Source organism: Oncorhynchus mykiss, chromosome 19 (assembly GCF_013265735.2).
Source record: "Oncorhynchus mykiss isolate Arlee chromosome 19, USDA_OmykA_1.1, whole genome shotgun sequence".
Classification (NCBI taxonomy): Eukaryota; Metazoa; Chordata; class Actinopteri; order Salmoniformes; family Salmonidae; genus Oncorhynchus; species Oncorhynchus mykiss.
The window spans coordinates 45198508-45220363 of record NC_048583.1 but is presented as its reverse complement, the minus strand read 5'-3'; the positions used below and the strand labels follow the sequence as shown (position 1 = coordinate 45220363).

Genomic DNA, 21856 nt, shown 5'->3' with positions numbered 1-21856 from the left:
GATGTGTCTTGTTAAAAGTTAATTTGTGGAATTTCTTTCCACCTTAATGCGTTTGAGCCAATCAGTTGTATTGTGACAAGGTAGGGGGTGTATACAGAAGAAAGACCTATTTGGTAAAAGACCAAGTCCATTTTATGGCAAGAACAGCTCAAATAAGCAAAGAGAAACGACAGTCCATCGTTACTTTAAGACATGAAGGTCAGTCAATCTGGAAAATTTCAAGAAATTTCCAAGTTTCTTCAAGTGCAGTCACAAAAACCAACAAGCTCTATGATGAAACTGGCTCTCATGAGGACCGTCACAGGAAAGGAAGCCCCAGAGTTACCTGCAGAGGATAAGTTCATTAGAGTTAACTGTGAGACATCTCAACATCAACTGTTCAGAGGAGACTGCGTGAATCAGGCCTTCATGGTCAAATTGCTTCAAAGAAACCACTACTAAAGGACACCAATAAGAAGAAGAGACTTGCTTGGGCCAAGAAACATGAGCAATGGACATCAGACTGGTGGAAATCTGTCCTTTGGTCTGATGAATCCAAATTTGAGATTTTTGGTTCCAACCGCTGTGTCTTTGTGAGATGCAGAGTAGGTGAACGGATTATCTCTACATGTGTTGGTTCTAGAGTAGCAAAATTCTGGGAACTTTCAATAAATTCCCTGGTTTTCCAGAAATCCTGGTTGGAGAATTACAGATTTCCTGCTTATTCTGGGAAATCTCCAACCGGGACTTCGGGAACTCATTTGTTTTTCAACAGGACAATGACCCAAAACACACCTCCAGGATGTGTAAGGGCTATTTGACCAAGAAGGAGAGTCATGGTGCTGCATCAAATGACCTGGCCTCCACAATCACCCAACCTCAAGCCAATTGAGATCGTTTGGGATGAGTTGGACCGCAGAGTGAAGGAAAACATATGTGGGAACTCCTTCAAGACAGTTTGAAAAGCATTCCTCATGAAGCTGGTTGAGAGAATGCTAAGACTGTGCAAAGCTGTCATCAAGACAAAGGGTTTGAAGAATCTAAAATATATTTAGATTTTGTTTTATTTTTTATTAGTTACTACATGATTCCATATGTGTTATTTCATAGTTTTGATGTCTTCACTATTATTCTACAATGTAGAAAATAGTAAAAATAAAGAAAAATCCTTGAATGAGTAGGTGTGTCCAAACATTTGACTGGTACTGTATACAAATTTACAGACAGACAAAATGAAAGCCCATTCAAGGGATCTACACATACTAAGAAAGAGAGTTGGGTAAAGTCTGTTTTGAATAGAAAAGGCACCTTTTATATGGTGTAACTTGGCAGAAACCCTCCTATTGTTCTCCAGTCTCCTCTTCAAAAATATTACTGTTGGTGACACTTCATCAACATCTTGTATCCGTTCATGTCATCCCCTAATTCCATCTATGCTATTGGTTCTGACTTGAGGGCTTGAAGTTCAGAATGTAAACAACTTGCTTGCAGCCACATGGACAGCAGCAGAGGAAGCAGTGCTGTCTATGACTGTGACACAGAGAGAGCAGGGAGAGGACAGTCATATGATGTGCATGGAGGGTCAGGAAGTGTGTGGACCCATTACACTGATAAAGTCTCCTAGCTCCTGTGGCGTACAGCCCTCAGATTAGCCACAATACACCTGACTGTGTAAGGGCAGATTTCAAACAGCATTCCTCAGATTCTGCATACAACCGGTGGCACATTTGCATCAACAAGGCCAGAGGAACTCAAAGTCCTTTCCCATACCAATGGGAGCCAAGGATGTCAACATCTCCCAGGAAGAACAGGGTGAGTGAGTCAAACAGTAACAACATCACTTAACCACCCTCAGACTAATGTCACATGTTGCTGCTGTGCTGCCTGCCTGGGTCCTTTCACATTCAGACTGTGGCTAGTCATGGTCGGCCTCATGACTCAAAACAAATTATCACATTTAAGACATGCATGGCACACAACATGCTTGGGGATGACTACTGTTCAGTGTGAGAGTTACTTTAAATGCACACATTACAACAACAAAAAATATTGAAAATGACTACCCAAAACTTTTTTTTTTAAGTGTACAGTGAATCATAAGAGTATTCATCATTTAGTCAAAATGTAAAATATGTTATGAAAAATTACATCTAAAAGATGGAAAATAGGGAGCACAGTGGGGATTGAATGTTAGGGGATTTGGGGGATGCTTATTCAAGGATAATTGTGCTAATGGGAAATAAAGGAAAATTACTGAGGCATGTCCCAGAAAGCATTCAACTGTCATCCAAGAATAAAGGAAGTATGCTTTCAAAAGTCATCAACTGTAGATCTACTATACAATACATGTATTCGCCTGACAGAACGGACCAGGTTGGGCCACACACCATAACAAAGCAAAAGGTGGATACTTTGTATCAATTTCTGTTTCCGTCATTGCTACACTGTAACAACAATGCAACAACGTGACTGCCTACCTTCAAATAATCAAAACGTAAAATATTCGGTTTAGAAGTCGTGGAATTTTGAATGACGCCAGTAAAAGATGTTTCATCTTGTGTGACATACAGACAAACAAGAACATATCAGAAAACAAAATCAATTGTCTTGTTGACGAACGTGCAGATAAATGAATGAGTGAGTTGTAGAGTTGAACTGGCCACCCGCAAGATCACAACATAGTTTGTTTTTAAGACGCGTTGCAAATGCATTTATATGTCCATAAAGTTCATTTCTAAAACGTATAGTTCGTTCCTATAGGTGACTTATAAGTGTATGAAAGTAATGTACAGTAAAAACGACATAAACATGTTCGGCCTGTAGGCTGTCTCAAAGGCGGACATTGTGTCAAATTCAAAAGCATAGTCAGTAAATGACAATGTTATACGATATTTTATTTTTTGTTTATGAGGCACAGTCTCTGCTAATGTTAAAGTTTGGACACTTAACTAACTTCTTCAGTAAACATACCTATACCTGAGAATAAACTGATGTCAGGAATGCACTTCATTTTAGTCTGGATATGGGGCCTAGCAAGGCAGTTTGAGTGAGAATAACCGCATCCTATTTTATACAATGGGATCTAACCGCTCTAGCAGCAATCGACCTAGGTCAACACGAAAAACAAAATGCAGGCCTTTACCTGGACAGGATTTCAATAGTGTGTCCGTTGCATTATAATGAGCTGTTTCGGCGATTTATTTAGCTGATAAATCCTTCAATAATCTGTACAAAAAGTGCTCTCATTTACTCGGTTTCTTTTGCCTTTCTTCTACAACACCTCCCAAACGTTCTGTCTGCAATGCTTCTGTGGCATCTCCTAGGTCCTAGCGCCGATTGAACTGTTTGCGATCCAGAGAGGCGGCTACACACAGAGGTGGATAAAGATTCCGGACATATGTTTTATCTATATATTTTTTCATAATAAATAAATCATTTTATGGGGCGGCAGGGTAGCCTAGTGGTTAGAGCGTTGGACTAGTAACCGGAAGTTTGCAAGTTCAAACCCCCAAACTGACAAGGTACAAGTCTTTCGTTCTGCCCCTGAACAGGCAAGTAGTACCACTTTTCTTAGGCCGTCATTGAAAATAAGAATTTGTTCTTTAACTGACTTGTCTAGTTAAATAAAGGTAAAATATTTTTTTATGTAGGATGAGCCATCAAAACCACCCCATTAAAAATATGGTTTGTTTGAGTTCATCTTCACATCATTTCACCTGTAATCATGTTGATTAGCTGATATAATCTTGACCCCCAAAAAACATCTGGGTCAGATGGTTTATACCCTTTCTTCTTTAAGGTTGCTGCCCCTATCATCGCCAAGCCTATCTCTGACCTTTTTAACCTGTCTATCCTTTCTGGGGAGATTCCCATTGCTTGGAAGGCAGCCACGGTTTGTCCTTTATTTAAAGGGGAGATCAAGCTGATCTAGGCCTATTTCAATTTTGCCCTGTTTATCAAAAGTGTTGGAAAAACGTGTCAATAATCAACTGACTGGCTTTCTTGATGTCTATAGTACTCTCTCTGGTATGCAATCAGGTTTCCGCTCAGGTTATGGATATATCACTGAAACCTATAAGATCCTCAGTGATGTCACCATTGCCCTTGAATCTAAGCAATGTTGTGCTGCTATTTTTATTGACCTTTTTTTAACATGGTAGACCATTCCATTCTTCCATTCTTCCATTATTGGTGTCTCTGAGGGGACTTTGGCCTGGTTTAATAACTAGGAGTGCAATGTATAAAGTCAGAACATCTGTTGTCTCAGCCACTGCCTGTCACCAAGGGAGTACCCCAAGGCTCGAACCTAGGCCCCACGCTCTTCTCAATTTACATCAACAACATAGCTCAGGCAGTAGGAAGCTCTTTCATCCATTTATATGCAGATGATTTATTTTTAATCCCAGCCCTCGTCCCCGCAGGAGGCCTTTTGCCTTTTGATAGGCCGTCATTGTAAATAATAATTTGTTCTTAACTGACTTGCCTAGTTAAATATAGGTTAAATAAAAAATTAAATGAATGTATGGCCTAGTCTACAGAATGCTTGTAGTCCATAAGTCATGAGAAAAGTAAAACCAATAGATGTTCTGTCTGCAGGGTTGGGTAGGTTACTTTCTAAATGTAATCCATTACAGTTACTAGTTACCTGTCCAAAATTGTCATCAGTAATGTAACTTTTGGATTACCCAAATTCAATTAACGTCATCTGATTACTTTCAGTTTCTTTGGATTACTTTCCCCTTAAGAGGCATTAGAAAAAGGCAAAAAGGATCCATCAAAGCATTTGCTGTGTCATCATTGTTCTGATTTGTGGTCAGAACAAACTTAAACTTTTACCTTTTTTCAAATGTAAATTGAATCTCATTGAGAAAACAAGGTGAAAGGTGTGAAAGTATTTTTTTCTTGCAAACATCCTTTCTGAATTTGAAAGTATTCCAAGAAGTAATACTCAAGTTTTTTTTAAAGTATCTGTAATCTGATTACAACATTTTTGCATGTAACATAACTGATTACAGTTAGTTTTTTGTAATCAGATTACATGTAACTGAACAAATATCATAACCTGCTGATCCAATCAGAATGTATGTCATATTTGCACCACATGTTTGTTATGAATGTACAAAGGCAGAGGTTCCAAGGAAAGTAATGTCTTGCTGCGTATGCTACTACCAATCCTACAGTGTATTCAGAAATTATTCAGACCCCTTGACTTTTTCCACATTTTGTTACGTTACACCCTTATTCTAAAATTGATGAAAACATTTTTTTCCCCTCATCAATCTACACACAATACTCCATAATGACAATGCAAAAATAGTTTTTTAGAAAACTTAAATATTACATTTACATAAGTATTCAGACCCTTTACTCAGTACTTTGTTACAGCACCTTAGGCATTGACCACAGCATCCTTGAGTCGTCTTGGGAATGATGTTACAGGTTTGGTACACCAATATTTGGGGTGTTTTTCCCATTCTTCTCTGTAGATCCACTCAAGCCTTGTCAGGTGTGATGGGGAGCGTGGCTGCACAGCTATTTTCAGATCTCTACAGAGATGGTTGATCTGGTTCAAGTCCGGGCTCTGGCTGAGACACTCAAGGACATTCAGAGATTGTCCCGAAGCCATTCCGCGTTGTCTCGGTTGTGTGCTTAGGGTTGTTGTCCTGTTGGACGGTGAACCTTCACCCCAGTCTGAGGCCCTGAGCGTTCTGGAGCAGGTTTTCATCAAGGATCTCTCTGTACTTTGCTCTGTTCATCTTTCCCTCAATCCTGACTAGTCTCCCAGTCCCTGTCGCTGAAAAACATCCCCACAGCATGATGTTGCCACCACCATGCTTCACTGTAGGGATGGTGCAAGATTTCCTCCAGACGTGACGCTTGGCATTCAGGCCAAAGAGTTCAATCTTGGTTTCATCAGACCAGAGAATCTTGTTTCTCATGGTCTGAGAGTTCTTTAGGTGCCTTTTGGCAAACTCCAAGTGGGCTGTCATGTGCCTTTTACTGAGGAGTGGCTTCCGTCTGGAAACTCTACCATAAAGGCCTGATTGGTGGAGTGCTGCAGAGATGGTTGTCCTTCTGGAAGGTTCTCCCATCTCCACAGAGGAACTCTAGAGCTTTGCCACCTCCCTGACCAAGGCCCTTCTCCCCCGATTACTCGGTTTGGTCGGGCGGCCAGCTCTAGGAAGAGTCTTGGTGGTTCCAAACTTCTTCCATTCAAGAAAGATGGAGGCCACTGTGTTCTTGGGGACCTTCAATGCTGCAGAAATGTTTTGGTACCCCTCCTCAGATCTGTGCCCCGACACAATCCTGTCTTTCCAAATCATGTCCAATCAATTTAATTTACCACAGTTGGACTCCAATCAAGTTGTAGAAACATCTCAAGGATGATCAATGGAAACAGGATGCACCTGACCTCAATTTCGAGTCTCATAGCAAAGGGTCTGAATAGTTTAATAAGGTATTTCTGTTTTTTTTTATTTAAAAAAAAAATAATTTTGAAGAAAAAAAATCTTCTAAAAACCTGTTTTCACTTTGTCATTATGAGGTACTGTGTGTAGATTGATGTAGATTTAATCCATTTTAGAATAAGGCTGTAACGTAACAAAATGTGGAAAAAGTCAAGAGGTCTGAATACTTTCCGAATGCACTGTATGTTTAAGATTGGGCATGTTATTGTGCTGTCCCTAATAACACCACTGTTTTGACAGAGACTTGGTGAAAGGTTGTGTAATAATTGAGTAATATCACAACGGCAGGGGGGTGGAGGAGCATGGGGCTGCTGGAAATCCTTCCCCTTGATGAAAGATATATTGACCCACTGCCTCCTCCCTCCAGTTCTGTGCCATTTCCTCTCATTGTCACTTGTACTGTAAATGAGCTCTTCACAACTCATACTTCCATGCTGCTCCACATAATAGAAACAGGGCTGACCGACTGTAGCCAAATCAAATCATATTTTATTTGTCACATGCGCCGAATGCACCTTACTGTGAAATGCTTACTTTCAAGCCCTTAACCAACAATGCATCTCATGAAATAGTTAAGAAAATATTTACTAAATACACTAAAGTAAAACAAAATATATATAATACTAAAGTAACACAAGAAAATGACATAACAATAACAAGGCTATATAAAGGGGGTACCGGTACCGAGTCAAAGTGCGGGGGTGCAGGTTAGTTAAGGTAATTTGTAAAGTGACTATCTGGAGATAATAAACAGCAAGTAGCAGCAGTATTCAGCAGTCTAATGGCTTGGAGGTAGAAACTGTTTAGGAGCCTTTTGGTCCTAGAATTGACACTCTGGTACCACTTGCCGTGCGGTAGCAGAGAGAACAGTCTATGACTTGGGTGACTGGAGTCTTTGACAGTTTTTTGGGTCTTCCTCTGACACCGCCTATTTAGTATATAGGTCTTGAATGTCAGAAAGCTTGGCCCCAGTGAGGTACTGTGCTGTACGCACTACCCTCTGTAGCGCCTTACGGTCAGATGCCGAACAGTTGCCATACCAGGCGGTGATGCAACCGGTCAGAATGCTCTCGATGGTGTAGCTGTAGAACTTTTTGAGGATCTGGGGACACATGCCAAAATGTTTTCAGTCTCCTGATGGGGAAAAGGTGTTGTCGTGTCCTCTTCAATACTGTCTTGGTATGTTTGGACCATGATAGTTTTGTTGGAGATGTGGACACCAAGGAACTTGAAACTCGATGTTAATGGGGGCATGTCCAGCCTTCCTTTTCCTATAGTCTACGATTAGCTCCTTTGTCTCGCTCACATTGAGGGAGAGGTTGTTGTCCTGGCACCACACAGCCAGGTCTCTGACCTCCTCCCAATGGACTGTTTCATCATTGTCGGTGATCAGGCCTACCACTGTTGTGTCGTCAGCAAACTTAATGATGGTGTTGGAGCCGTGCTTGGCCACGCAGACGTGGGTGAACAGGGAGTACAGGAGGGGATGCACCCCTGAGGGGCCCCAGTGTTGAGGATCAGCGTGGAAGATGTGCTGTTGCCTACCCCTACCACCTGGGGGCAGCCCATCAGGAAGTGCAGGATCCAGTTGAAGTGATGAGCTTCGTGGGTACTATAGTGTTGAACGCTGGCTGAGCTGTAGTCAATGAACAGCATTCTCACATAGGTGTTCCTTTTGTCCAGGTGGGAAAGGGCAGTGTGGAGTGCCATTGAGATTGCATCATCTGTGGATCTGTTGGGGGGGGGTATGCGAATTGGAGTAAGACTAGGGTTTCCGGCATGATGGTGTTGATGTGAGCCTTGACCAGCCTTTCAAAGCACTTCATGGCTACTGACGTGAGTGCTATATGGCGGTTGTCATGCTGGTATAAAGGATTTGGAGACAAGCGCAGGAATACACAACAGGAGTTTTTAATTCACCCAAAACAAACACGTATACAAAAACACTGGGCTGTACCCAAACAAAAGAGTGAGGGGAAACCTCGGTGAACAACATGGGACAATACCCGTAATACACAATATATAAAGCACGCAGAATAACAGCTGCACCAACGCATAGGTACTCACACGACCAACGGACATGGGAACAATAACCGACAATAACCGACAAAAACATAATAATCAGGGGAAATGGGAACCAGGTGTGTGTAATCAGACAAGACAGTCCGGGATTGATGATAATGAATACCGTTCAGTGAAGCCTGGAAAGCCGGTGACATGGACCTCCAGAACTGGTGAACAGAATGAGCATCAGTACCGGGGGGATCCGTGACAGCGGTAATCATTTAGGCAGGTTACCTTCGCTTTCTTGGGCACAGGGTCTATGGTGGTCTGTTTGAAACATGTCGGTATTACAGACTCGGTCAGGGAGAGGTTGAAAATGTCAGTGAAGACACTTGCAAGTAGGTCCGTGCATGCTTTGAGTACAGGTCCTGGTAATCTGTCTGGCCCCGGGGCTTTGTGAATGTTGATCTGTTAAAGGTCTTTCTCACATCGGCTACGGAGAGCATGATTACAGTCTTCCAGAACAGCTGGTGCTCTCATGCATGCTTCAGTATTGCTTGCCTCAAAGCGAGCATAAAAGGCATTTAGCTCGTCTGGAAGGCCCACTTCACGGGGCAGCTCGAGGCTGGGTTTCCCTTTGTAATCCGTAATAGTTTTCAAGCCCTGCCACATCCGACGAGCATCAGAGCTGGTGTAGTAGGATTCCATCTTAGTCCTGTATTGACGCTTTGCCTGTTTGATGGTTCATCTGAAGGCATAGCGGGATTTCTTATAAGCGTCCGGATTAGTGTCCCGCTACTTGAAAGCGGGAGCTCTAGCCTTTAGCTCGGTGTGGATGTTGCCTGTAATCCATGGCTTCTAGTCGGGATATGTACGTACGGTCACTGGGGTGACGACGTTGTCGATGCACTTATTGATGAAGCTGGTGACTGAGGTGGTATACTCCTCAATGCCATTGTATGAATCCCGGAACATATTCCAGTCTGTGCTAGCAAAACAGTCCTGTAGTGTGGCATCCGCGTCATCTGATCACTTCCGTATTGAGCGAGCCGCTTGTACTTCCTGCTTTACTTTTTGCTTGTAAGCAGGAATCAGGAGGATGGAATTATGGTCAGATTTGCCAAATGGAGGGCGAGGGAGAGCTTTGTATGCATCTCTGTGTGTGGAGTAAAGGTGGTCTAGAGTTTTTTTTCTCTGGTTGCACATGTGACATGCTGGTAGAAATGAAGTAAAACTGATTTAAATTTGGCTGCATTAATGTCCCCGACCACTTGGCGCACCGCTTCTGGATGAGCATTTTCTTGTTTGCTTATGGCCTTATACAGCTCGTTGAGTGAGGTCTTAGTGCCAACATTGGTTTGTGGTGGTAAATAGACAGATAGTGTGGTCTACAGTTTTTGATGAGGTATTCTACCTCAATACCTCGAGACTTCTTTAATATTAGACATCGCGCACCAGCAGTTATTGACAAATAAACACACCCCTGCCCCTAATTTTTAACAGATGTAGCTGTTCTGTCCTGCTGATACACGGAGAAGCCAGCCAGCTCTATATTTTGCGTGTCGTTGTTTAGCCACGTCTCGGTGAAATATAATATATTATAGTTTTTAATACGCCTTTGGTAGGATAGCCTTAATCGTAGATCGTCCAGTTTGTTTTCCAATGATTACATGTTGGCCAATAATACGGAGGGTATTGGCGGTTTACCTACTCGTCTGCGAATTCTTACAAGGCACCCCGCCTTCCTCCCCTTTTTTCTCCACCAATAACCTGCTGTTGATGTTTTAGGTGATGACCCCTGGTTTGAAACTTTGCCCCAGTGGAGAGTAGTGAAGTTGTGCACCCTGGGATGTAACTGATCTTTCTATAATAAGGTCAAAAGACCATGTTAAGTTCTTTGCCTCAGTCTCTACTACCAGACAAGCATACATCCTACTTCTTCTCAGCCTGTCTCGCTTTTCCTCTCTATTTGATCATAAACACCACACATGGCAGAGAAAAGCAGACAGTGTACTGCCATCTCACATTGTCTCTTTGTGTTTCTGTATAGGTATTTACTCAAATACTTTTGCTCTAACGGTGCTTGGCTTTACATCTGTTTGGTGCTACATTACTTGGTTTGGAATGGTTTGAAAACTGTATTCAACATCTGAGATAATGTAAAAAAAGACCTGATTTCTTTATTTTTTATTATTTTCTACATTATAGTGAAGACATCAAAACTATGAATTAACACATATGAAATCATGTAGTAACCAAAAAAAGTGTTAAACAAATCAAAATATATTTTCTATTATATCTATTTATTTATCTATTTATATCTATTTATATCTATATCTATTTGAGATTCTTCAAAGTAGCCACCATTTGCCTTGATGACGTCTTTGCACACTCTCGGCATTCGCTCAACCAGCTTCATGAGGCAGTCACCTGGAATTCATTTAAATTAACAGATGGCGTGGGGGTGCTTTGCTGGTGACACTTTCTGTGATTTATTTAGAATTCAAGGCACACTTAACCAGCATGGCTACCACAGCATTCTGCAGCGATATGCCATCCCATCTGGTTTGTGCTTAGTGGGACTATCATTTGTTTTTCAACAGGATAATGACTCAACACACCTCCAGGCTGTGTAAATGGCTATTTGACCAAGAAGGAGTGTGATGGAGTGCTGCATCAAATGACCTGGACTCCACAATCATCCGACCTCAACCCAATTGAGATGGTTTGGGAGGAGTTGGACCGCAGAGTGAAGAAAAAGCAGCCAACAAGTGCTCAGCATATGTAGGAACTCATTCAAGACTGTTGGAAAAGCATTCCAGATGAAGCTGGTTAATAGAATGCCAAGAGTGTGTAAAGCTGTCATCAAGGCAAAGGGTGGCTACTTTGAAGAATCTTAAATATATATTGATTTGTTTAACAATTATTTGGTTACTACTTGATTCCATGTGTGTTATTTCATAGTTTTGATGTCTTCACTATTATTCGACAATGTAAAAAATAGTACAAATAAAGAAATACCCTTGAATGAGTAGGTGTGTCCAAACTTTTGACTGGTACTGTATGTATAGGTGTATAAAAGTGTTCAGCTTATTATGTCAAAGGCTTAGATGAAGAGAAAGTATGACATTTCATACATTCAACTCTGTAACAAAACCACAGTTGTCATATTAATGTTATTCTAGAAACAATTTAATACATTGGGGGGAAACCAGTAGAACAAATTGTTTGATATAAATAGTAACAATTAAAATGCATAAAACCTGTGAATTATCATTCATGACCAGCCCCCTGATGAGCCCATTGGTCCAGGGGGAATGAGTGATATGCTTAAATTGGACCTGGCTAGGCCTGGCAGTCAGACTGCAGAGGAATGCAGGGCCTTTGTCTATCTGAGCGAAGAGTGGGTCAGAGGGAGAATGCCATTGATGATTGCAGAGAGGTGGAAAGAACCTCCAGGAAGTGCTCTCTCTCTCTCTCTCTCTCTCTCTCTCTCTCTCTCTCTCTCTCTCTCTCTCCATCTCTCTCTCCATACCTCTCTCTTTCTCTCTGTGTGAGAGACTTGACCATGCTGAGCCTCTCTCGGAGGCCACAATCCCTGGGCACATCCACTGCTTTGTCTCACCCCATAAACACATACCACACCACCACCACCCGTCCTCTACTGGTTGCTGCCTGGGTCTGTGTGGCCAGGGACCCAGGGGCTGCCAGTGGTCCCATTCTTATACACATAGCTGTTCTTTACATGGCTTGGCCTAACAAGTATAAATAACTAACATTGTTGGCATTTGGCACACATGTTAGAAATAATTTTAGATCATTTTTATTGCAATAAGTATTTGAAAATGATATAAATTCACTCAATAATACTTACTTTCTTATGTGTATTTTATATTACTGGTTCCTCATATTTGGACCTTTTGACCAAACAGAAAAATTGTACATGCCTTTAATAGATCATATATATTTTACCACTAAAATCAATATTGTCCGACAAGATGAGAGAACACAAAAAAATAAACCTGCTGTTCTTTTGAGCTTTGCTAAGGCTTGGGTCAAGATTCCATGGTGATTATAGATTTAATTGTCAACGGTAGACTAAAAATGGAATAAAGCAGTAACTGGATCTTTAGCCAGTGTCCCCTTCTGACCAGTGCCTGCCGTCTCCCGTCACATTGCTCACTCCCCTCTCTGTCAAGGGGCAGAGAGTAACAGCAAATGGCCCTTTCAAAACACACGACAGCTGGAACACAGGGCAAAGGTGACTGAAGCAGTTGCAGGGTGGGTGGAGAGGGTGACACAAGAAGAGCAGCTGCAACTTGAAGCCACTTCTTTCCCTCAATATATGTATTTTGAAAATATGGAATTAGAAATCTATGACGACCAGTGAAAATGAGAAACATCTGTATTTTGGTCTTAATTACTCTCCATAATGAATCCTTATGATCATCTCCTCTTTGATATATAAATGCAGCATGTTTATTGAGCAGGTTCCATCATTCCTAAAGAAAATATCAAAGTGTATATTTTATTATAGATGTGACAGAGTGTTGGGGGTACGGCAAGTTGCGATGCCCCCAAATGTATTTTCCTGTTTTATTTACATAAACGTTCTTCCTTTTGGACTTCCCATTTCTTGCAGCCTGGTCTCACCCAATATAAGTTGTAGCAACAAGATAAAAATACATATCTGTTGGAATATCAAAAAGATATTCTGTTCTGCACCCTCAGACAAAAAAATACTATATATAGAATGAGAGCATAATTGTCTTTTCCATATACATTAAAGAGAATAAAGAAAATTATCAAAACATTTGATACACATTATGCACTGTGTGAACAGACATCGTTCAAAGCATCAATCAATTCCCAGGTGGACATATTCCAGAAAAAGGAGTAAGATTAAGGTAGGTCAAATTATGTTCTCAAAGAACACTGCTACTTGCTGCCACTGTGTGAGTTCATGTAGTAGTACAGAACTTATTGTGGTCGGTGTTATCGCGAGACTGGTCCATTAACAACCTGCTTGACACACAGCACTGAGTGCAGCTTGCCTGCCAGGGTCGAACTGAGCTCAATAAACGACAGGAAAGGCGAACATCTGTCCGTACATCATGAAAGGACGTAAGAACATTTAAGAAAACACGGGGACAAGGAAAATATTTGTAAGTATTGCGTTTTGACAATGAAAATGTTGAAACCGAAAGTTATAATATCCAGCGCTACCTCCGTGCAGCGCAGCTGGCTTGGTCAGCGACAGTTGCTGAGCTCCTTTGCTGTGTAAAGGCTTCTAGCCATGAATTACGACCATGTAGCGTTATCTTCCTGCGTTCTTGCCTCTGCTTGTAGTTTTCCTTTCGTTAAAACAGGGCAAACTAGTTCGAGAAAAGCAAACATTTGTATTTTCAGTTTATTATTGGTTAGGCCTAATTAAAAGTTCATAGGGACATTTGTTTGTTGTCTGTAGTCTGGTCCATTGTTATTTTAATAACTTCAAATGTTTTTACACCAATAGAACGAAAGTATGTGTCATTAAAGTTGTGGCTGACTAGTGCGCAAAAGGAACAACGATGCGTTATAAAGTTATCCATATTTCGACTGTTGTCAAGTGTCCTTTAATCCTAAAATAAAATACATTTTCTTATTAAGTGTATAATATTTTAGCGTTGGGACTGATGCAACATCTGAAACAAGTTTGTGTGTCTATTGTACGTAACTCGACTCAGAGTAACATATGGCTTAAAGGGGAGCACAGCTGGAGGTAGCGTTTCCATTGCGGTGATGTCAGAGCAGCTGACTCTACAGCTTGCAGTGTAATTAGCTAACAGAGCACCAGTTTACTCACTCCCCTGGCGTCTTTCTTAACCTTGCCCGATGGGCGAGTGCTGGTATCCACAAGCCTGAGTTTTTGCCTGTCTCTGTTTGCATGCTTGGTAAATGAACGGTTCCTGATCATTGTTCAGTATACACGAACAACGGCTGAGTAGCGATCGTTTTTGTCTGTGTGGAAGCGTGCGTGCGACTGTACCCGGTCCGTCCGTTTCGCATTTCCATGTGAAGCTCAAGAACTAGTGCGACTAATCAGACTGCTGTTGGTAACTTGAGAGAAAGGTAGGAGAGTTCAAAAGGACAACACTGAAAAACACACACACACCTCAATCTGCAGGCTAATCGAGAATAAAATAACAATATTTATTTGATTTAAGTAGCCCTATTGATGCGTAAAGAAGTCGATCTGATAAGGACCCCTTTATCATATTGTAATAGTGATGGCGCTTCTATTTAACATTCAATGGAAATGTAGTCTTAAACATTTTAAACAACTATGTCTCGCATTTTAATTGCTAATGTTTGCATTGATAGACTACTTTGTGGCATTTTCTGCAAGTTCTATTATTTTCCTGTACATTTCGTTTGGGGTTGGTTTACTTTTGTTTGTAGTTTCCTTGAACACCAGATGTGTTGCTGACGCTCTGTGGTGCCCTCCTATATGGCAGTATTTCGTTGATTTAATACCCAGTTTTTCCTGTTTTTCATCAGGTTATGACGGAAGAATGGAGTTCCCAGACCATAGCCGCCAGTTGCTGCAGTGCCTGAGTCAGCAGCGTCACCAAGGTTTCCTCTGTGACTGCACTGTTCTCGTAGGGGATGCACGATTCAAAGCACACAGAGCCGTGCTGGCCTCATGCAGCATGTACTTCCATCTCTTCTACAGGGACCAGCCAGACAAAAGGGACGTTGTGCATCTGAACAGTGACATTGTGACAGCCCCGGCTTTCAGTCTGCTCCTTGAGTTTATGTATGAGGGGAAGCTGGAATTCAACACACTGCCAGTGGAGGATGTCCTGGCTGCGGCCAGTTACCTTCACATGTATGATATAGTGAAAGTGTGCAAAAGCAAGCTGAAAGATAAGGAACTGTGCTACCTGGATGAGAAGGTTAGCGAGGTGATAGCACTGAGCTGTCTGGAAAAGGAGAGCTCCTCAGACAGCGAGCTGCAGAGCAAGCAGCCAGGGCCAGGCCGGCGACAGACACAGCAGCTGCCCCAGAGAGCCCCCCCGGCAGAGGAGTTTGACATGGACAACAGCGAAGTCAGGCTGGCTGTCACAGATTGTGATATGTCTGCACAGAGCAGGCAGAAGGCAAACGGTCACCCTGGCAGGTCCCCGGACCTTGTAGGTGTCAATTATGTGTCAGCAGAGGCCGAGCCCTGCGTCCAAACAGCTGGAAAAACAAAAGCTGATGTCAGTAGTTGCACAGTATTGCTGTCCCAGAGGTCCCGGGCTTCAGTTGACATGGACTGTGCTCTGGATTTGTCTTTCAAGCCACTGTCTAGCAGAGATCCCATACACCCCACCTACATCTCGGGACAGCTGGCCCTCGACAGCCAGCAGCAGGGCACTGAGCCACTTGTTAAAGATGAACACGACTTGCTGTCAGAGCAGGAGGACAGTGAGGCGATGAGCCCGGAGAGCCAGCGCTTTGGGAATAGTGCCAGGAGCTCAGTGGTGACAGGGTTCGCTGCCCTCTTCCCAGGCAACAACGGCTCCACATCGGCCCTGCTCTCCCAGGAGGAAGACCTGATGGAGGAGGGGGTGGGCAGTGGAGGAAGGGGGGGCACGAGGGGCAGAGAGGGCGATGAGAGGAGGGGGAGGCTGTTGGGGGACAGTGAGGAGGAGGATGACCTGGCCTCTTCGGACATCTCCACCTCCAGTGGGGTCCTGCTGCCCCCGGGGCAACAGGTGTGTGTGTGTCCACTCTGCAGCAAGGTGTTCCCCAGTCCCCATGTGCTCCAACTGCACCTCAGCTCACATTTCCGTGAGAAGGACGGCGCACGCTCCAAGCTCTCCCCCGACGGTTCTGTTCCCACCTGCTCACAGTGTGGCAAGACCTTCTCCTGCATGTACACCTTGAAGCGGCACGAGCGCACACACTCTGGCGAGAAACCATACACCTGTGGCCAGTGCGGCAAGAGCTTCCAGTACTCTCATAACTTGAGCCGGCATGCCGTGGTTCACACACGTGAGAAGCCTCACGCCTGCAAGTGGTGTGAGCGGCGCTTCACCCAATCTGGGGACCTGTACCGCCACATCCGCAAGTTCCACTGTGGCCTTGTCAAGACCCTCGCCATTGGATAAACCCCTCTCACCAGTGCCATGAAATAAGACCGAGTAACGTCTTATCACTCCCTGAGTACTACTACTGCATATACCTCCACAGTAAAGTACTAGTTATACATATTCACAAATTGTTAAAGACATATCCTTTTGGAATTCTAATCCATGTGGCATTTCTTAAGTTAAAGTGTAGCAACTTTATAATGCACAAAACTGGACTTCACTGGAAGGATGTTGGACTTTATAATTTTGTTTTACAATAATAAGATGGGGTGCTTTTCCACTCAAGCTGGATATATGTTGAAGGTGGACAAATCAGTTGCACTTGTTTATTTCTGTCTGTCTTGGTAGTGCAAAACTGCTGAACTTGATGAAGAGTGTATTCTGCTAATAGAAACACATTTCTACGCATATATCTGCAAGTGAATATAGCGCACACTCCTGAATGGATTAACATTTGGTTAGTGCACATGTGGAAGAGGAAACTAAAACTGCCCAAGAGTAGCAATCTATTTTATATCCAACCTTATTTATTAGTCAACCTGCTTAACAGGAAGAAATATCACAAGGCAGTGAAAAAATACTTGAAGTTGGACTACTGGATAATTTTTTGGGGGTAGCTAGTATTGTCGTTTTCTTTATGGTAGGAATGAAGCAGACAAAATTATGTTTCTTTATAATAGAGGACGAAAATAAATACAGGAGTTGCAAGGGTTTTTCATATAGTAAGATGGAGCATGTCCTGAAGGAATTACTTTTTTGCTGCACTGGCCTTTCAATGTTCAATGTTCAGGCTGCTGGTTGAACATTTAGAAGTGAATTGTTTTGTCACCTTTATGCTCTAGCATATACAGGTTGGGTGGTAATTACTAAAGATTGCAGCAAACGCCTGTAACACTGGTGCCTACTGAAATGATTGACACTCCTGTTCTCATACAAGCATAGGACCTGTTGCCTTCAATACAACTCATCTGTGGGCCTTCAAAAATGTGATCAGCACTTTCCCTTTACAGTGCCTTAATACCAGGAAGTAACTTGGTCACTCAGTGATAGCCCTTGGCACTTGTATGCCAATTGATTCATGAGTGTACATACAATAATGTAATACATGTGGTATAAAATCAAGCTCTTTATTAATTAACAATTGTTGACTTCTATTTAGTAAGTTCAATTTCTGGGTTATTTGTCTGTATTACAGCACTGTAAAAGAAAGGGTAACCACGTTTGCATATTCCTTTGCTGTCCATATAATAATGCTGGAGACATGCCCTGATAGACAGGGCAGAGAGTGGGAGAGATAGTCAAAGTATACTCTCGGTGTGCCTCAGTGCTTCTCTGAGGAGATGGTGTCCTGTGGATGTCTTGTTGCCACACTGTCCGTTCATCAGAACACGTAGCTCAAAATGCTAAATCTACTGAGTTCATTTTGCCCCTTGTGGTTGCTCTTATAAAGTATCCTATCTATTTTTCTGTTCATGTTGAAGTACTACTGATGTCTGATTTAATGTTTGAGTGAATCCTTTGGTGGAACTTTGCTTGACAGAATCTTTGGAAAGAATGTGGATTTAATGGGCCTGTTGTGTGTTGGAAAGATTTCATTGTAGTTGGGTTCATTTTGATGCTATACATATGATTCCTACAAGGTGAGTAGCACTAAAAGTCCAAGATATTGGTTTCATCTGTCCTGAGAAGACTTGATCTGAAGGATTTATTCGTTTAACTTGGTTCAGGGTTTACTTTAGGTGTGACCTGTAAAGATGAGCTGATTTCTCTAAGCTTAGAGACTTGATGCCTTGTCATCTTGGTACTATGGAATTGATATTGGGGTCGTTTATTCATTTCTGCAAATCCTGTTACTGTAAAGAAATGGTCTGTTAATGTATCTTACACAGAAATCTTAAATTGCGTATTCTCACCGAAGCACTTGTTTTGAGCATGCATATAGTTTCAACACTGATATTGTCTAGGCTGCTATTTCTTACTATTTGTATATTTAATGTAAATATATATTATATTTATCAGTATGTATGCTGTTTCTCTGTATTAGAAGAACACAGTAGAGTTGATTATCAAGGTGTTTTACTAAGGCTTCAATCTCTTATGTAAGAGTTTCATGTCTTCCCTCCCACCGTGATTTGGGTTTCCTTTTCCTGTCTCACTCCAGTGAACTTGGCTTCCTTTTCAGATGTAATGTCTCACAGGCCATGTCTTCACTCCAGAACAAAACAGGGAGTAATACTGCTATGACTGCTGTTCCGGCAGAGGAAGCAGTTGTTCACAAGAACAAACACACCGATATGGTGTAGAATATCTATAGAAGTCATACAATACAAGCATTGTTCTCCTGTCCCAGGTAGTTCTCAAGGGATCATTGTGCATGTCTGCCCTCACTGTGGGGGGAAAAAAGGCACCATGAGTCTCTCTTTGCACTTTTTGTATTGAATGGAGCCGTTGGAATGCGAGAAATGTATTGGGCAAAGGGAGACCTGGAAGACGGTAAACAGGTGCATTGTCTGGAGGCATCGAAGAACAGCCCTCGATTCCCAGCATGCATTAGATAAGTGCTTCATTGTTCTTTTATGTGGAGAGGATACTACAGTGACTCCATAGCGTCTTTAGCAACACAATCACTATAATTGTAAGCGTATTTCTCTTTTCAAGTGTTGGAGTTGCCTGATTTTCAAGAACCTTTTTGAGATGAGGTATCGCAACACTGATTCATCTGAACTTTAGTATGTAGGTAGTATTTATTAACATCCAATTATGTACCCATCCTCCCCCTGGAATGAGTTTCCCAATATTTCATGAAGCTGTGTTTTTCTTTTTTTTAGATGTCATATAGTGTTCAATTTGTGGTATTTCAATCAAAACACAGGAATGTAGTTTGTTGCATATTTTCTCACTCTTTTGAAAGGAACATTTCTTATGTGATGCAGTTGAAACATTGATGTATTGTTTTCTCTAATGTACACATGTAGTTGTACAGGCTTAGAAAACTAACAGTAAATTCTTGTTTTGATGGTTTCTCAGTCATTATTTATATCTCCAGGATTGTTACAGAATGTGCCTTGTAGAAACACAGACAAGTGTTGCATCTGGAGTTGCCCCTTTCATACACTGTACATTTGCCACAGACTGCTGTGATGATATTCAGGCTATACAATTTTTTTTTTTTTTTTTCACCTTATCAAAATGTCAACTAAGCCTGTTTTCTGCTGCTTTTAGAGACGAGTTTCAGGGTTGGAGTTTTGCTACTGTTAAATTAATTACTCTTTTGTAAAGGTTTTTAATCTGGAATTCAATTTAATGTTAAGCAAACTGAATGCAAGTATTTTTGTTTGGCTCTAAGCTAAGTCCATGTTTCGGGAATTAACCTAATTGTTTTCCATAGATGTCATGTTTAATGTGAAACAGAGATATTTACGACGAATGAACACTCATGCTACTGCTCCTAATCAGTGGGGTTCTGTTTTCCTAATTCATGCTGTAGGATTTAAGTCTAAAACTGAGTATTGGGTTACATTAATACTGGAATTTGTGTCTTTGGCAGGTTAAGACTGTGAAATTGTGTACAATCATGAGAAATATTTATTGAATTGTTTCTTGTGCAACATTTGACTCAATTATTTGATTTGTAAAATGAAAGATGCTGATAAATGTCAATGGTAATATTAGAATTTGTAGAAGTGCCATTAGAATTTAATATAATTTTTTAATAAGAAAGTTATATTTTATAGTAATCAATTGCTTCTGTGTTAGTGGTTTAAAGATTAGGGGTCAATCTTATTCAGAATTGACGTTGTGTAGAACTTGAGGCCATTTATTTTGATCTGTAATTGTATGTGCTTTTTTTGTGTTTTGTTTGCGCTTTCAGAGAGTGTGTGTGCGTGCTGTGGAGATGTGACAATCTTGAGTTAGGTCTTTATTAAGATTATGCATAGATTAAACAGGATACTTTTCTGTGCCTTGTGTGGATCTCTTTCTTGTGCGTTTCCTGATATTACCATGTTAACATGTTTAGGGGCACAACTCTTCCCACTTTGGGATTTAGTTGTACAATCCTATGTTTTGTGTTCTACTGACCAAGACACACCAAATTATCTGACACTAAACTAAGACAGGATTTGTGGCAATAAATCCATATAATAATTGGCATGGGAAATTGAAATACGCATTCAAACTGGTGAAAGAGGATTTTCCACTGTCGACCTTTAGATATTGTCAAGGAGAGTCTTCATTGTTGCCTTTGCACAAGCAACACCCGATAAGTGTGTGTTGGTAGTGAGAGGACTGTATACAGACAACACAATGTGATAATATTGTGGGTCTTCTCTATCCCACTGAACCCATAACCTGCAGGGGATCTTTAGCAGGAGCATTCTTCCAGAACTTTCAATTGTTGTGTCATATTAATCACCTTTTAATTTTCTTTAATGAAAGTAAACTGCATAAGTGAGCAAACAAACAAAACATTTTGTCTAATTGGGGATCTCCATGTCAATTCACTGGTAATTTTCTTTGCGGAGGGGTATTAATTATCCCCCCGCTGCAAAGCTACTCTGCTATGCATTCGGGGATGGGTTGGGAGTTCCCACTACTCTCCCCAGCACTTCAATTCTGTGGTGCATAGACATGGCAGCATGCACTAACCCCGAATTACGGCCCCATCCTTGGCCTCATCCAGTCACTGGGTAGTAGCTCAGGCACTCTGTCTTCTCCCACTTTCGAGCACTAACTTTATGCACAAACAGACGACACTGCCGCCCGCGCTGACCAGCCAACCACAGCACAAAGACAACAATGTCCTCCCAAGATCATTCAAAAACACCAAACGGCCTCCACTACCTCCCAGTAAATAAGGGACCTCACACTGTAAACATTTCTTCAGTTCTCAGGGTATTCACATCACTATCAGCATGTTATATCTGCACTTGGCCATCACATGGATTTCTACATGAACCAAACCTGAGTATGGAAAGTATGGTCCATGTGATAAGGATTAACTGCTAGATGTCAGGGCTGTGATGTGGGCTCTGAGTTAAATCATGGAATATTGAAAACATTCCTTTCCAAGGCTTTTAAGCCTGGTACATTTAGATGGTTTTGGACCTCTACAATACTCTCTGTATTTATTTATTCCCCAGTTTAGAGGCAGACTTGGAGGAAGTTGTTGAGATGAAAGTCGTAAGTGTCCACCACCTCACAAGGCCAGCGGTGGGAGCCCTTGACCTCTGAACGGACTGCCAGGGACAGCTGGTGTGGTCCATGTTTATTTATTTATTTCTTAAC

The 21856-nt window shown here is 41.7% G+C and overlaps 2 protein-coding genes across 4 annotated transcripts in view; one reads left to right on the top strand and one right to left on the bottom strand.

The window, feature by feature from the left end:
* LOC110497971 (RAC-alpha serine/threonine-protein kinase) overlaps nucleotides 1-3363 on the bottom strand; it is a 35828-nt gene extending 32465 nt beyond the window's left edge. Inside the window, exon 1 of one of the 2 annotated variants that reach the window (XM_036954914.1) lies at nucleotides 3122-3363. The gene's annotated coding sequence lies outside the window, so the exon portion shown is untranslated. The remainder of the gene's footprint in view (nucleotides 1-3121) is intronic. The other variant, XM_036954913.1, reaches the window with a different exon arrangement.
* A 10097-nt stretch (nucleotides 3364-13460) lies between these two features.
* On the top strand, nucleotides 13461-20531 carry LOC110497970 (zinc finger and BTB domain-containing protein 18.2). Of its 2 annotated transcripts, none has more exons than XM_021574460.2 (2): nucleotides 13461-13615; nucleotides 14991-20531. In XM_021574460.2, the coding sequence occupies exon 2, from the start codon at nucleotides 15005-15007 to the stop codon at nucleotides 16586-16588; it is 1584 nt and encodes a 527-aa protein (XP_021430135.2). In that variant the 5' UTR covers nucleotides 13461-13615; nucleotides 14991-15004; the 3' UTR covers nucleotides 16589-20531. The 2 variants fall into 2 exon arrangements, with proteins under 2 accessions (XP_021430135.2, XP_021430136.2); XM_021574461.2 differs by lacking the exon at nucleotides 13461-13615 and adding an exon at nucleotides 14255-14561.
* Nucleotides 20532-21856: the final 1325 nt, after the last annotated feature.

What these genes read in the sequence shown, in the direction of transcription:
- LOC110497970 (XM_021574460.2), top strand. Translation starts at nt 15,005, where the DNA reads ATGGAGTTCCCAGACCATAGCCGCCAGTTGCTGCAGTGCCTGAGTCAG.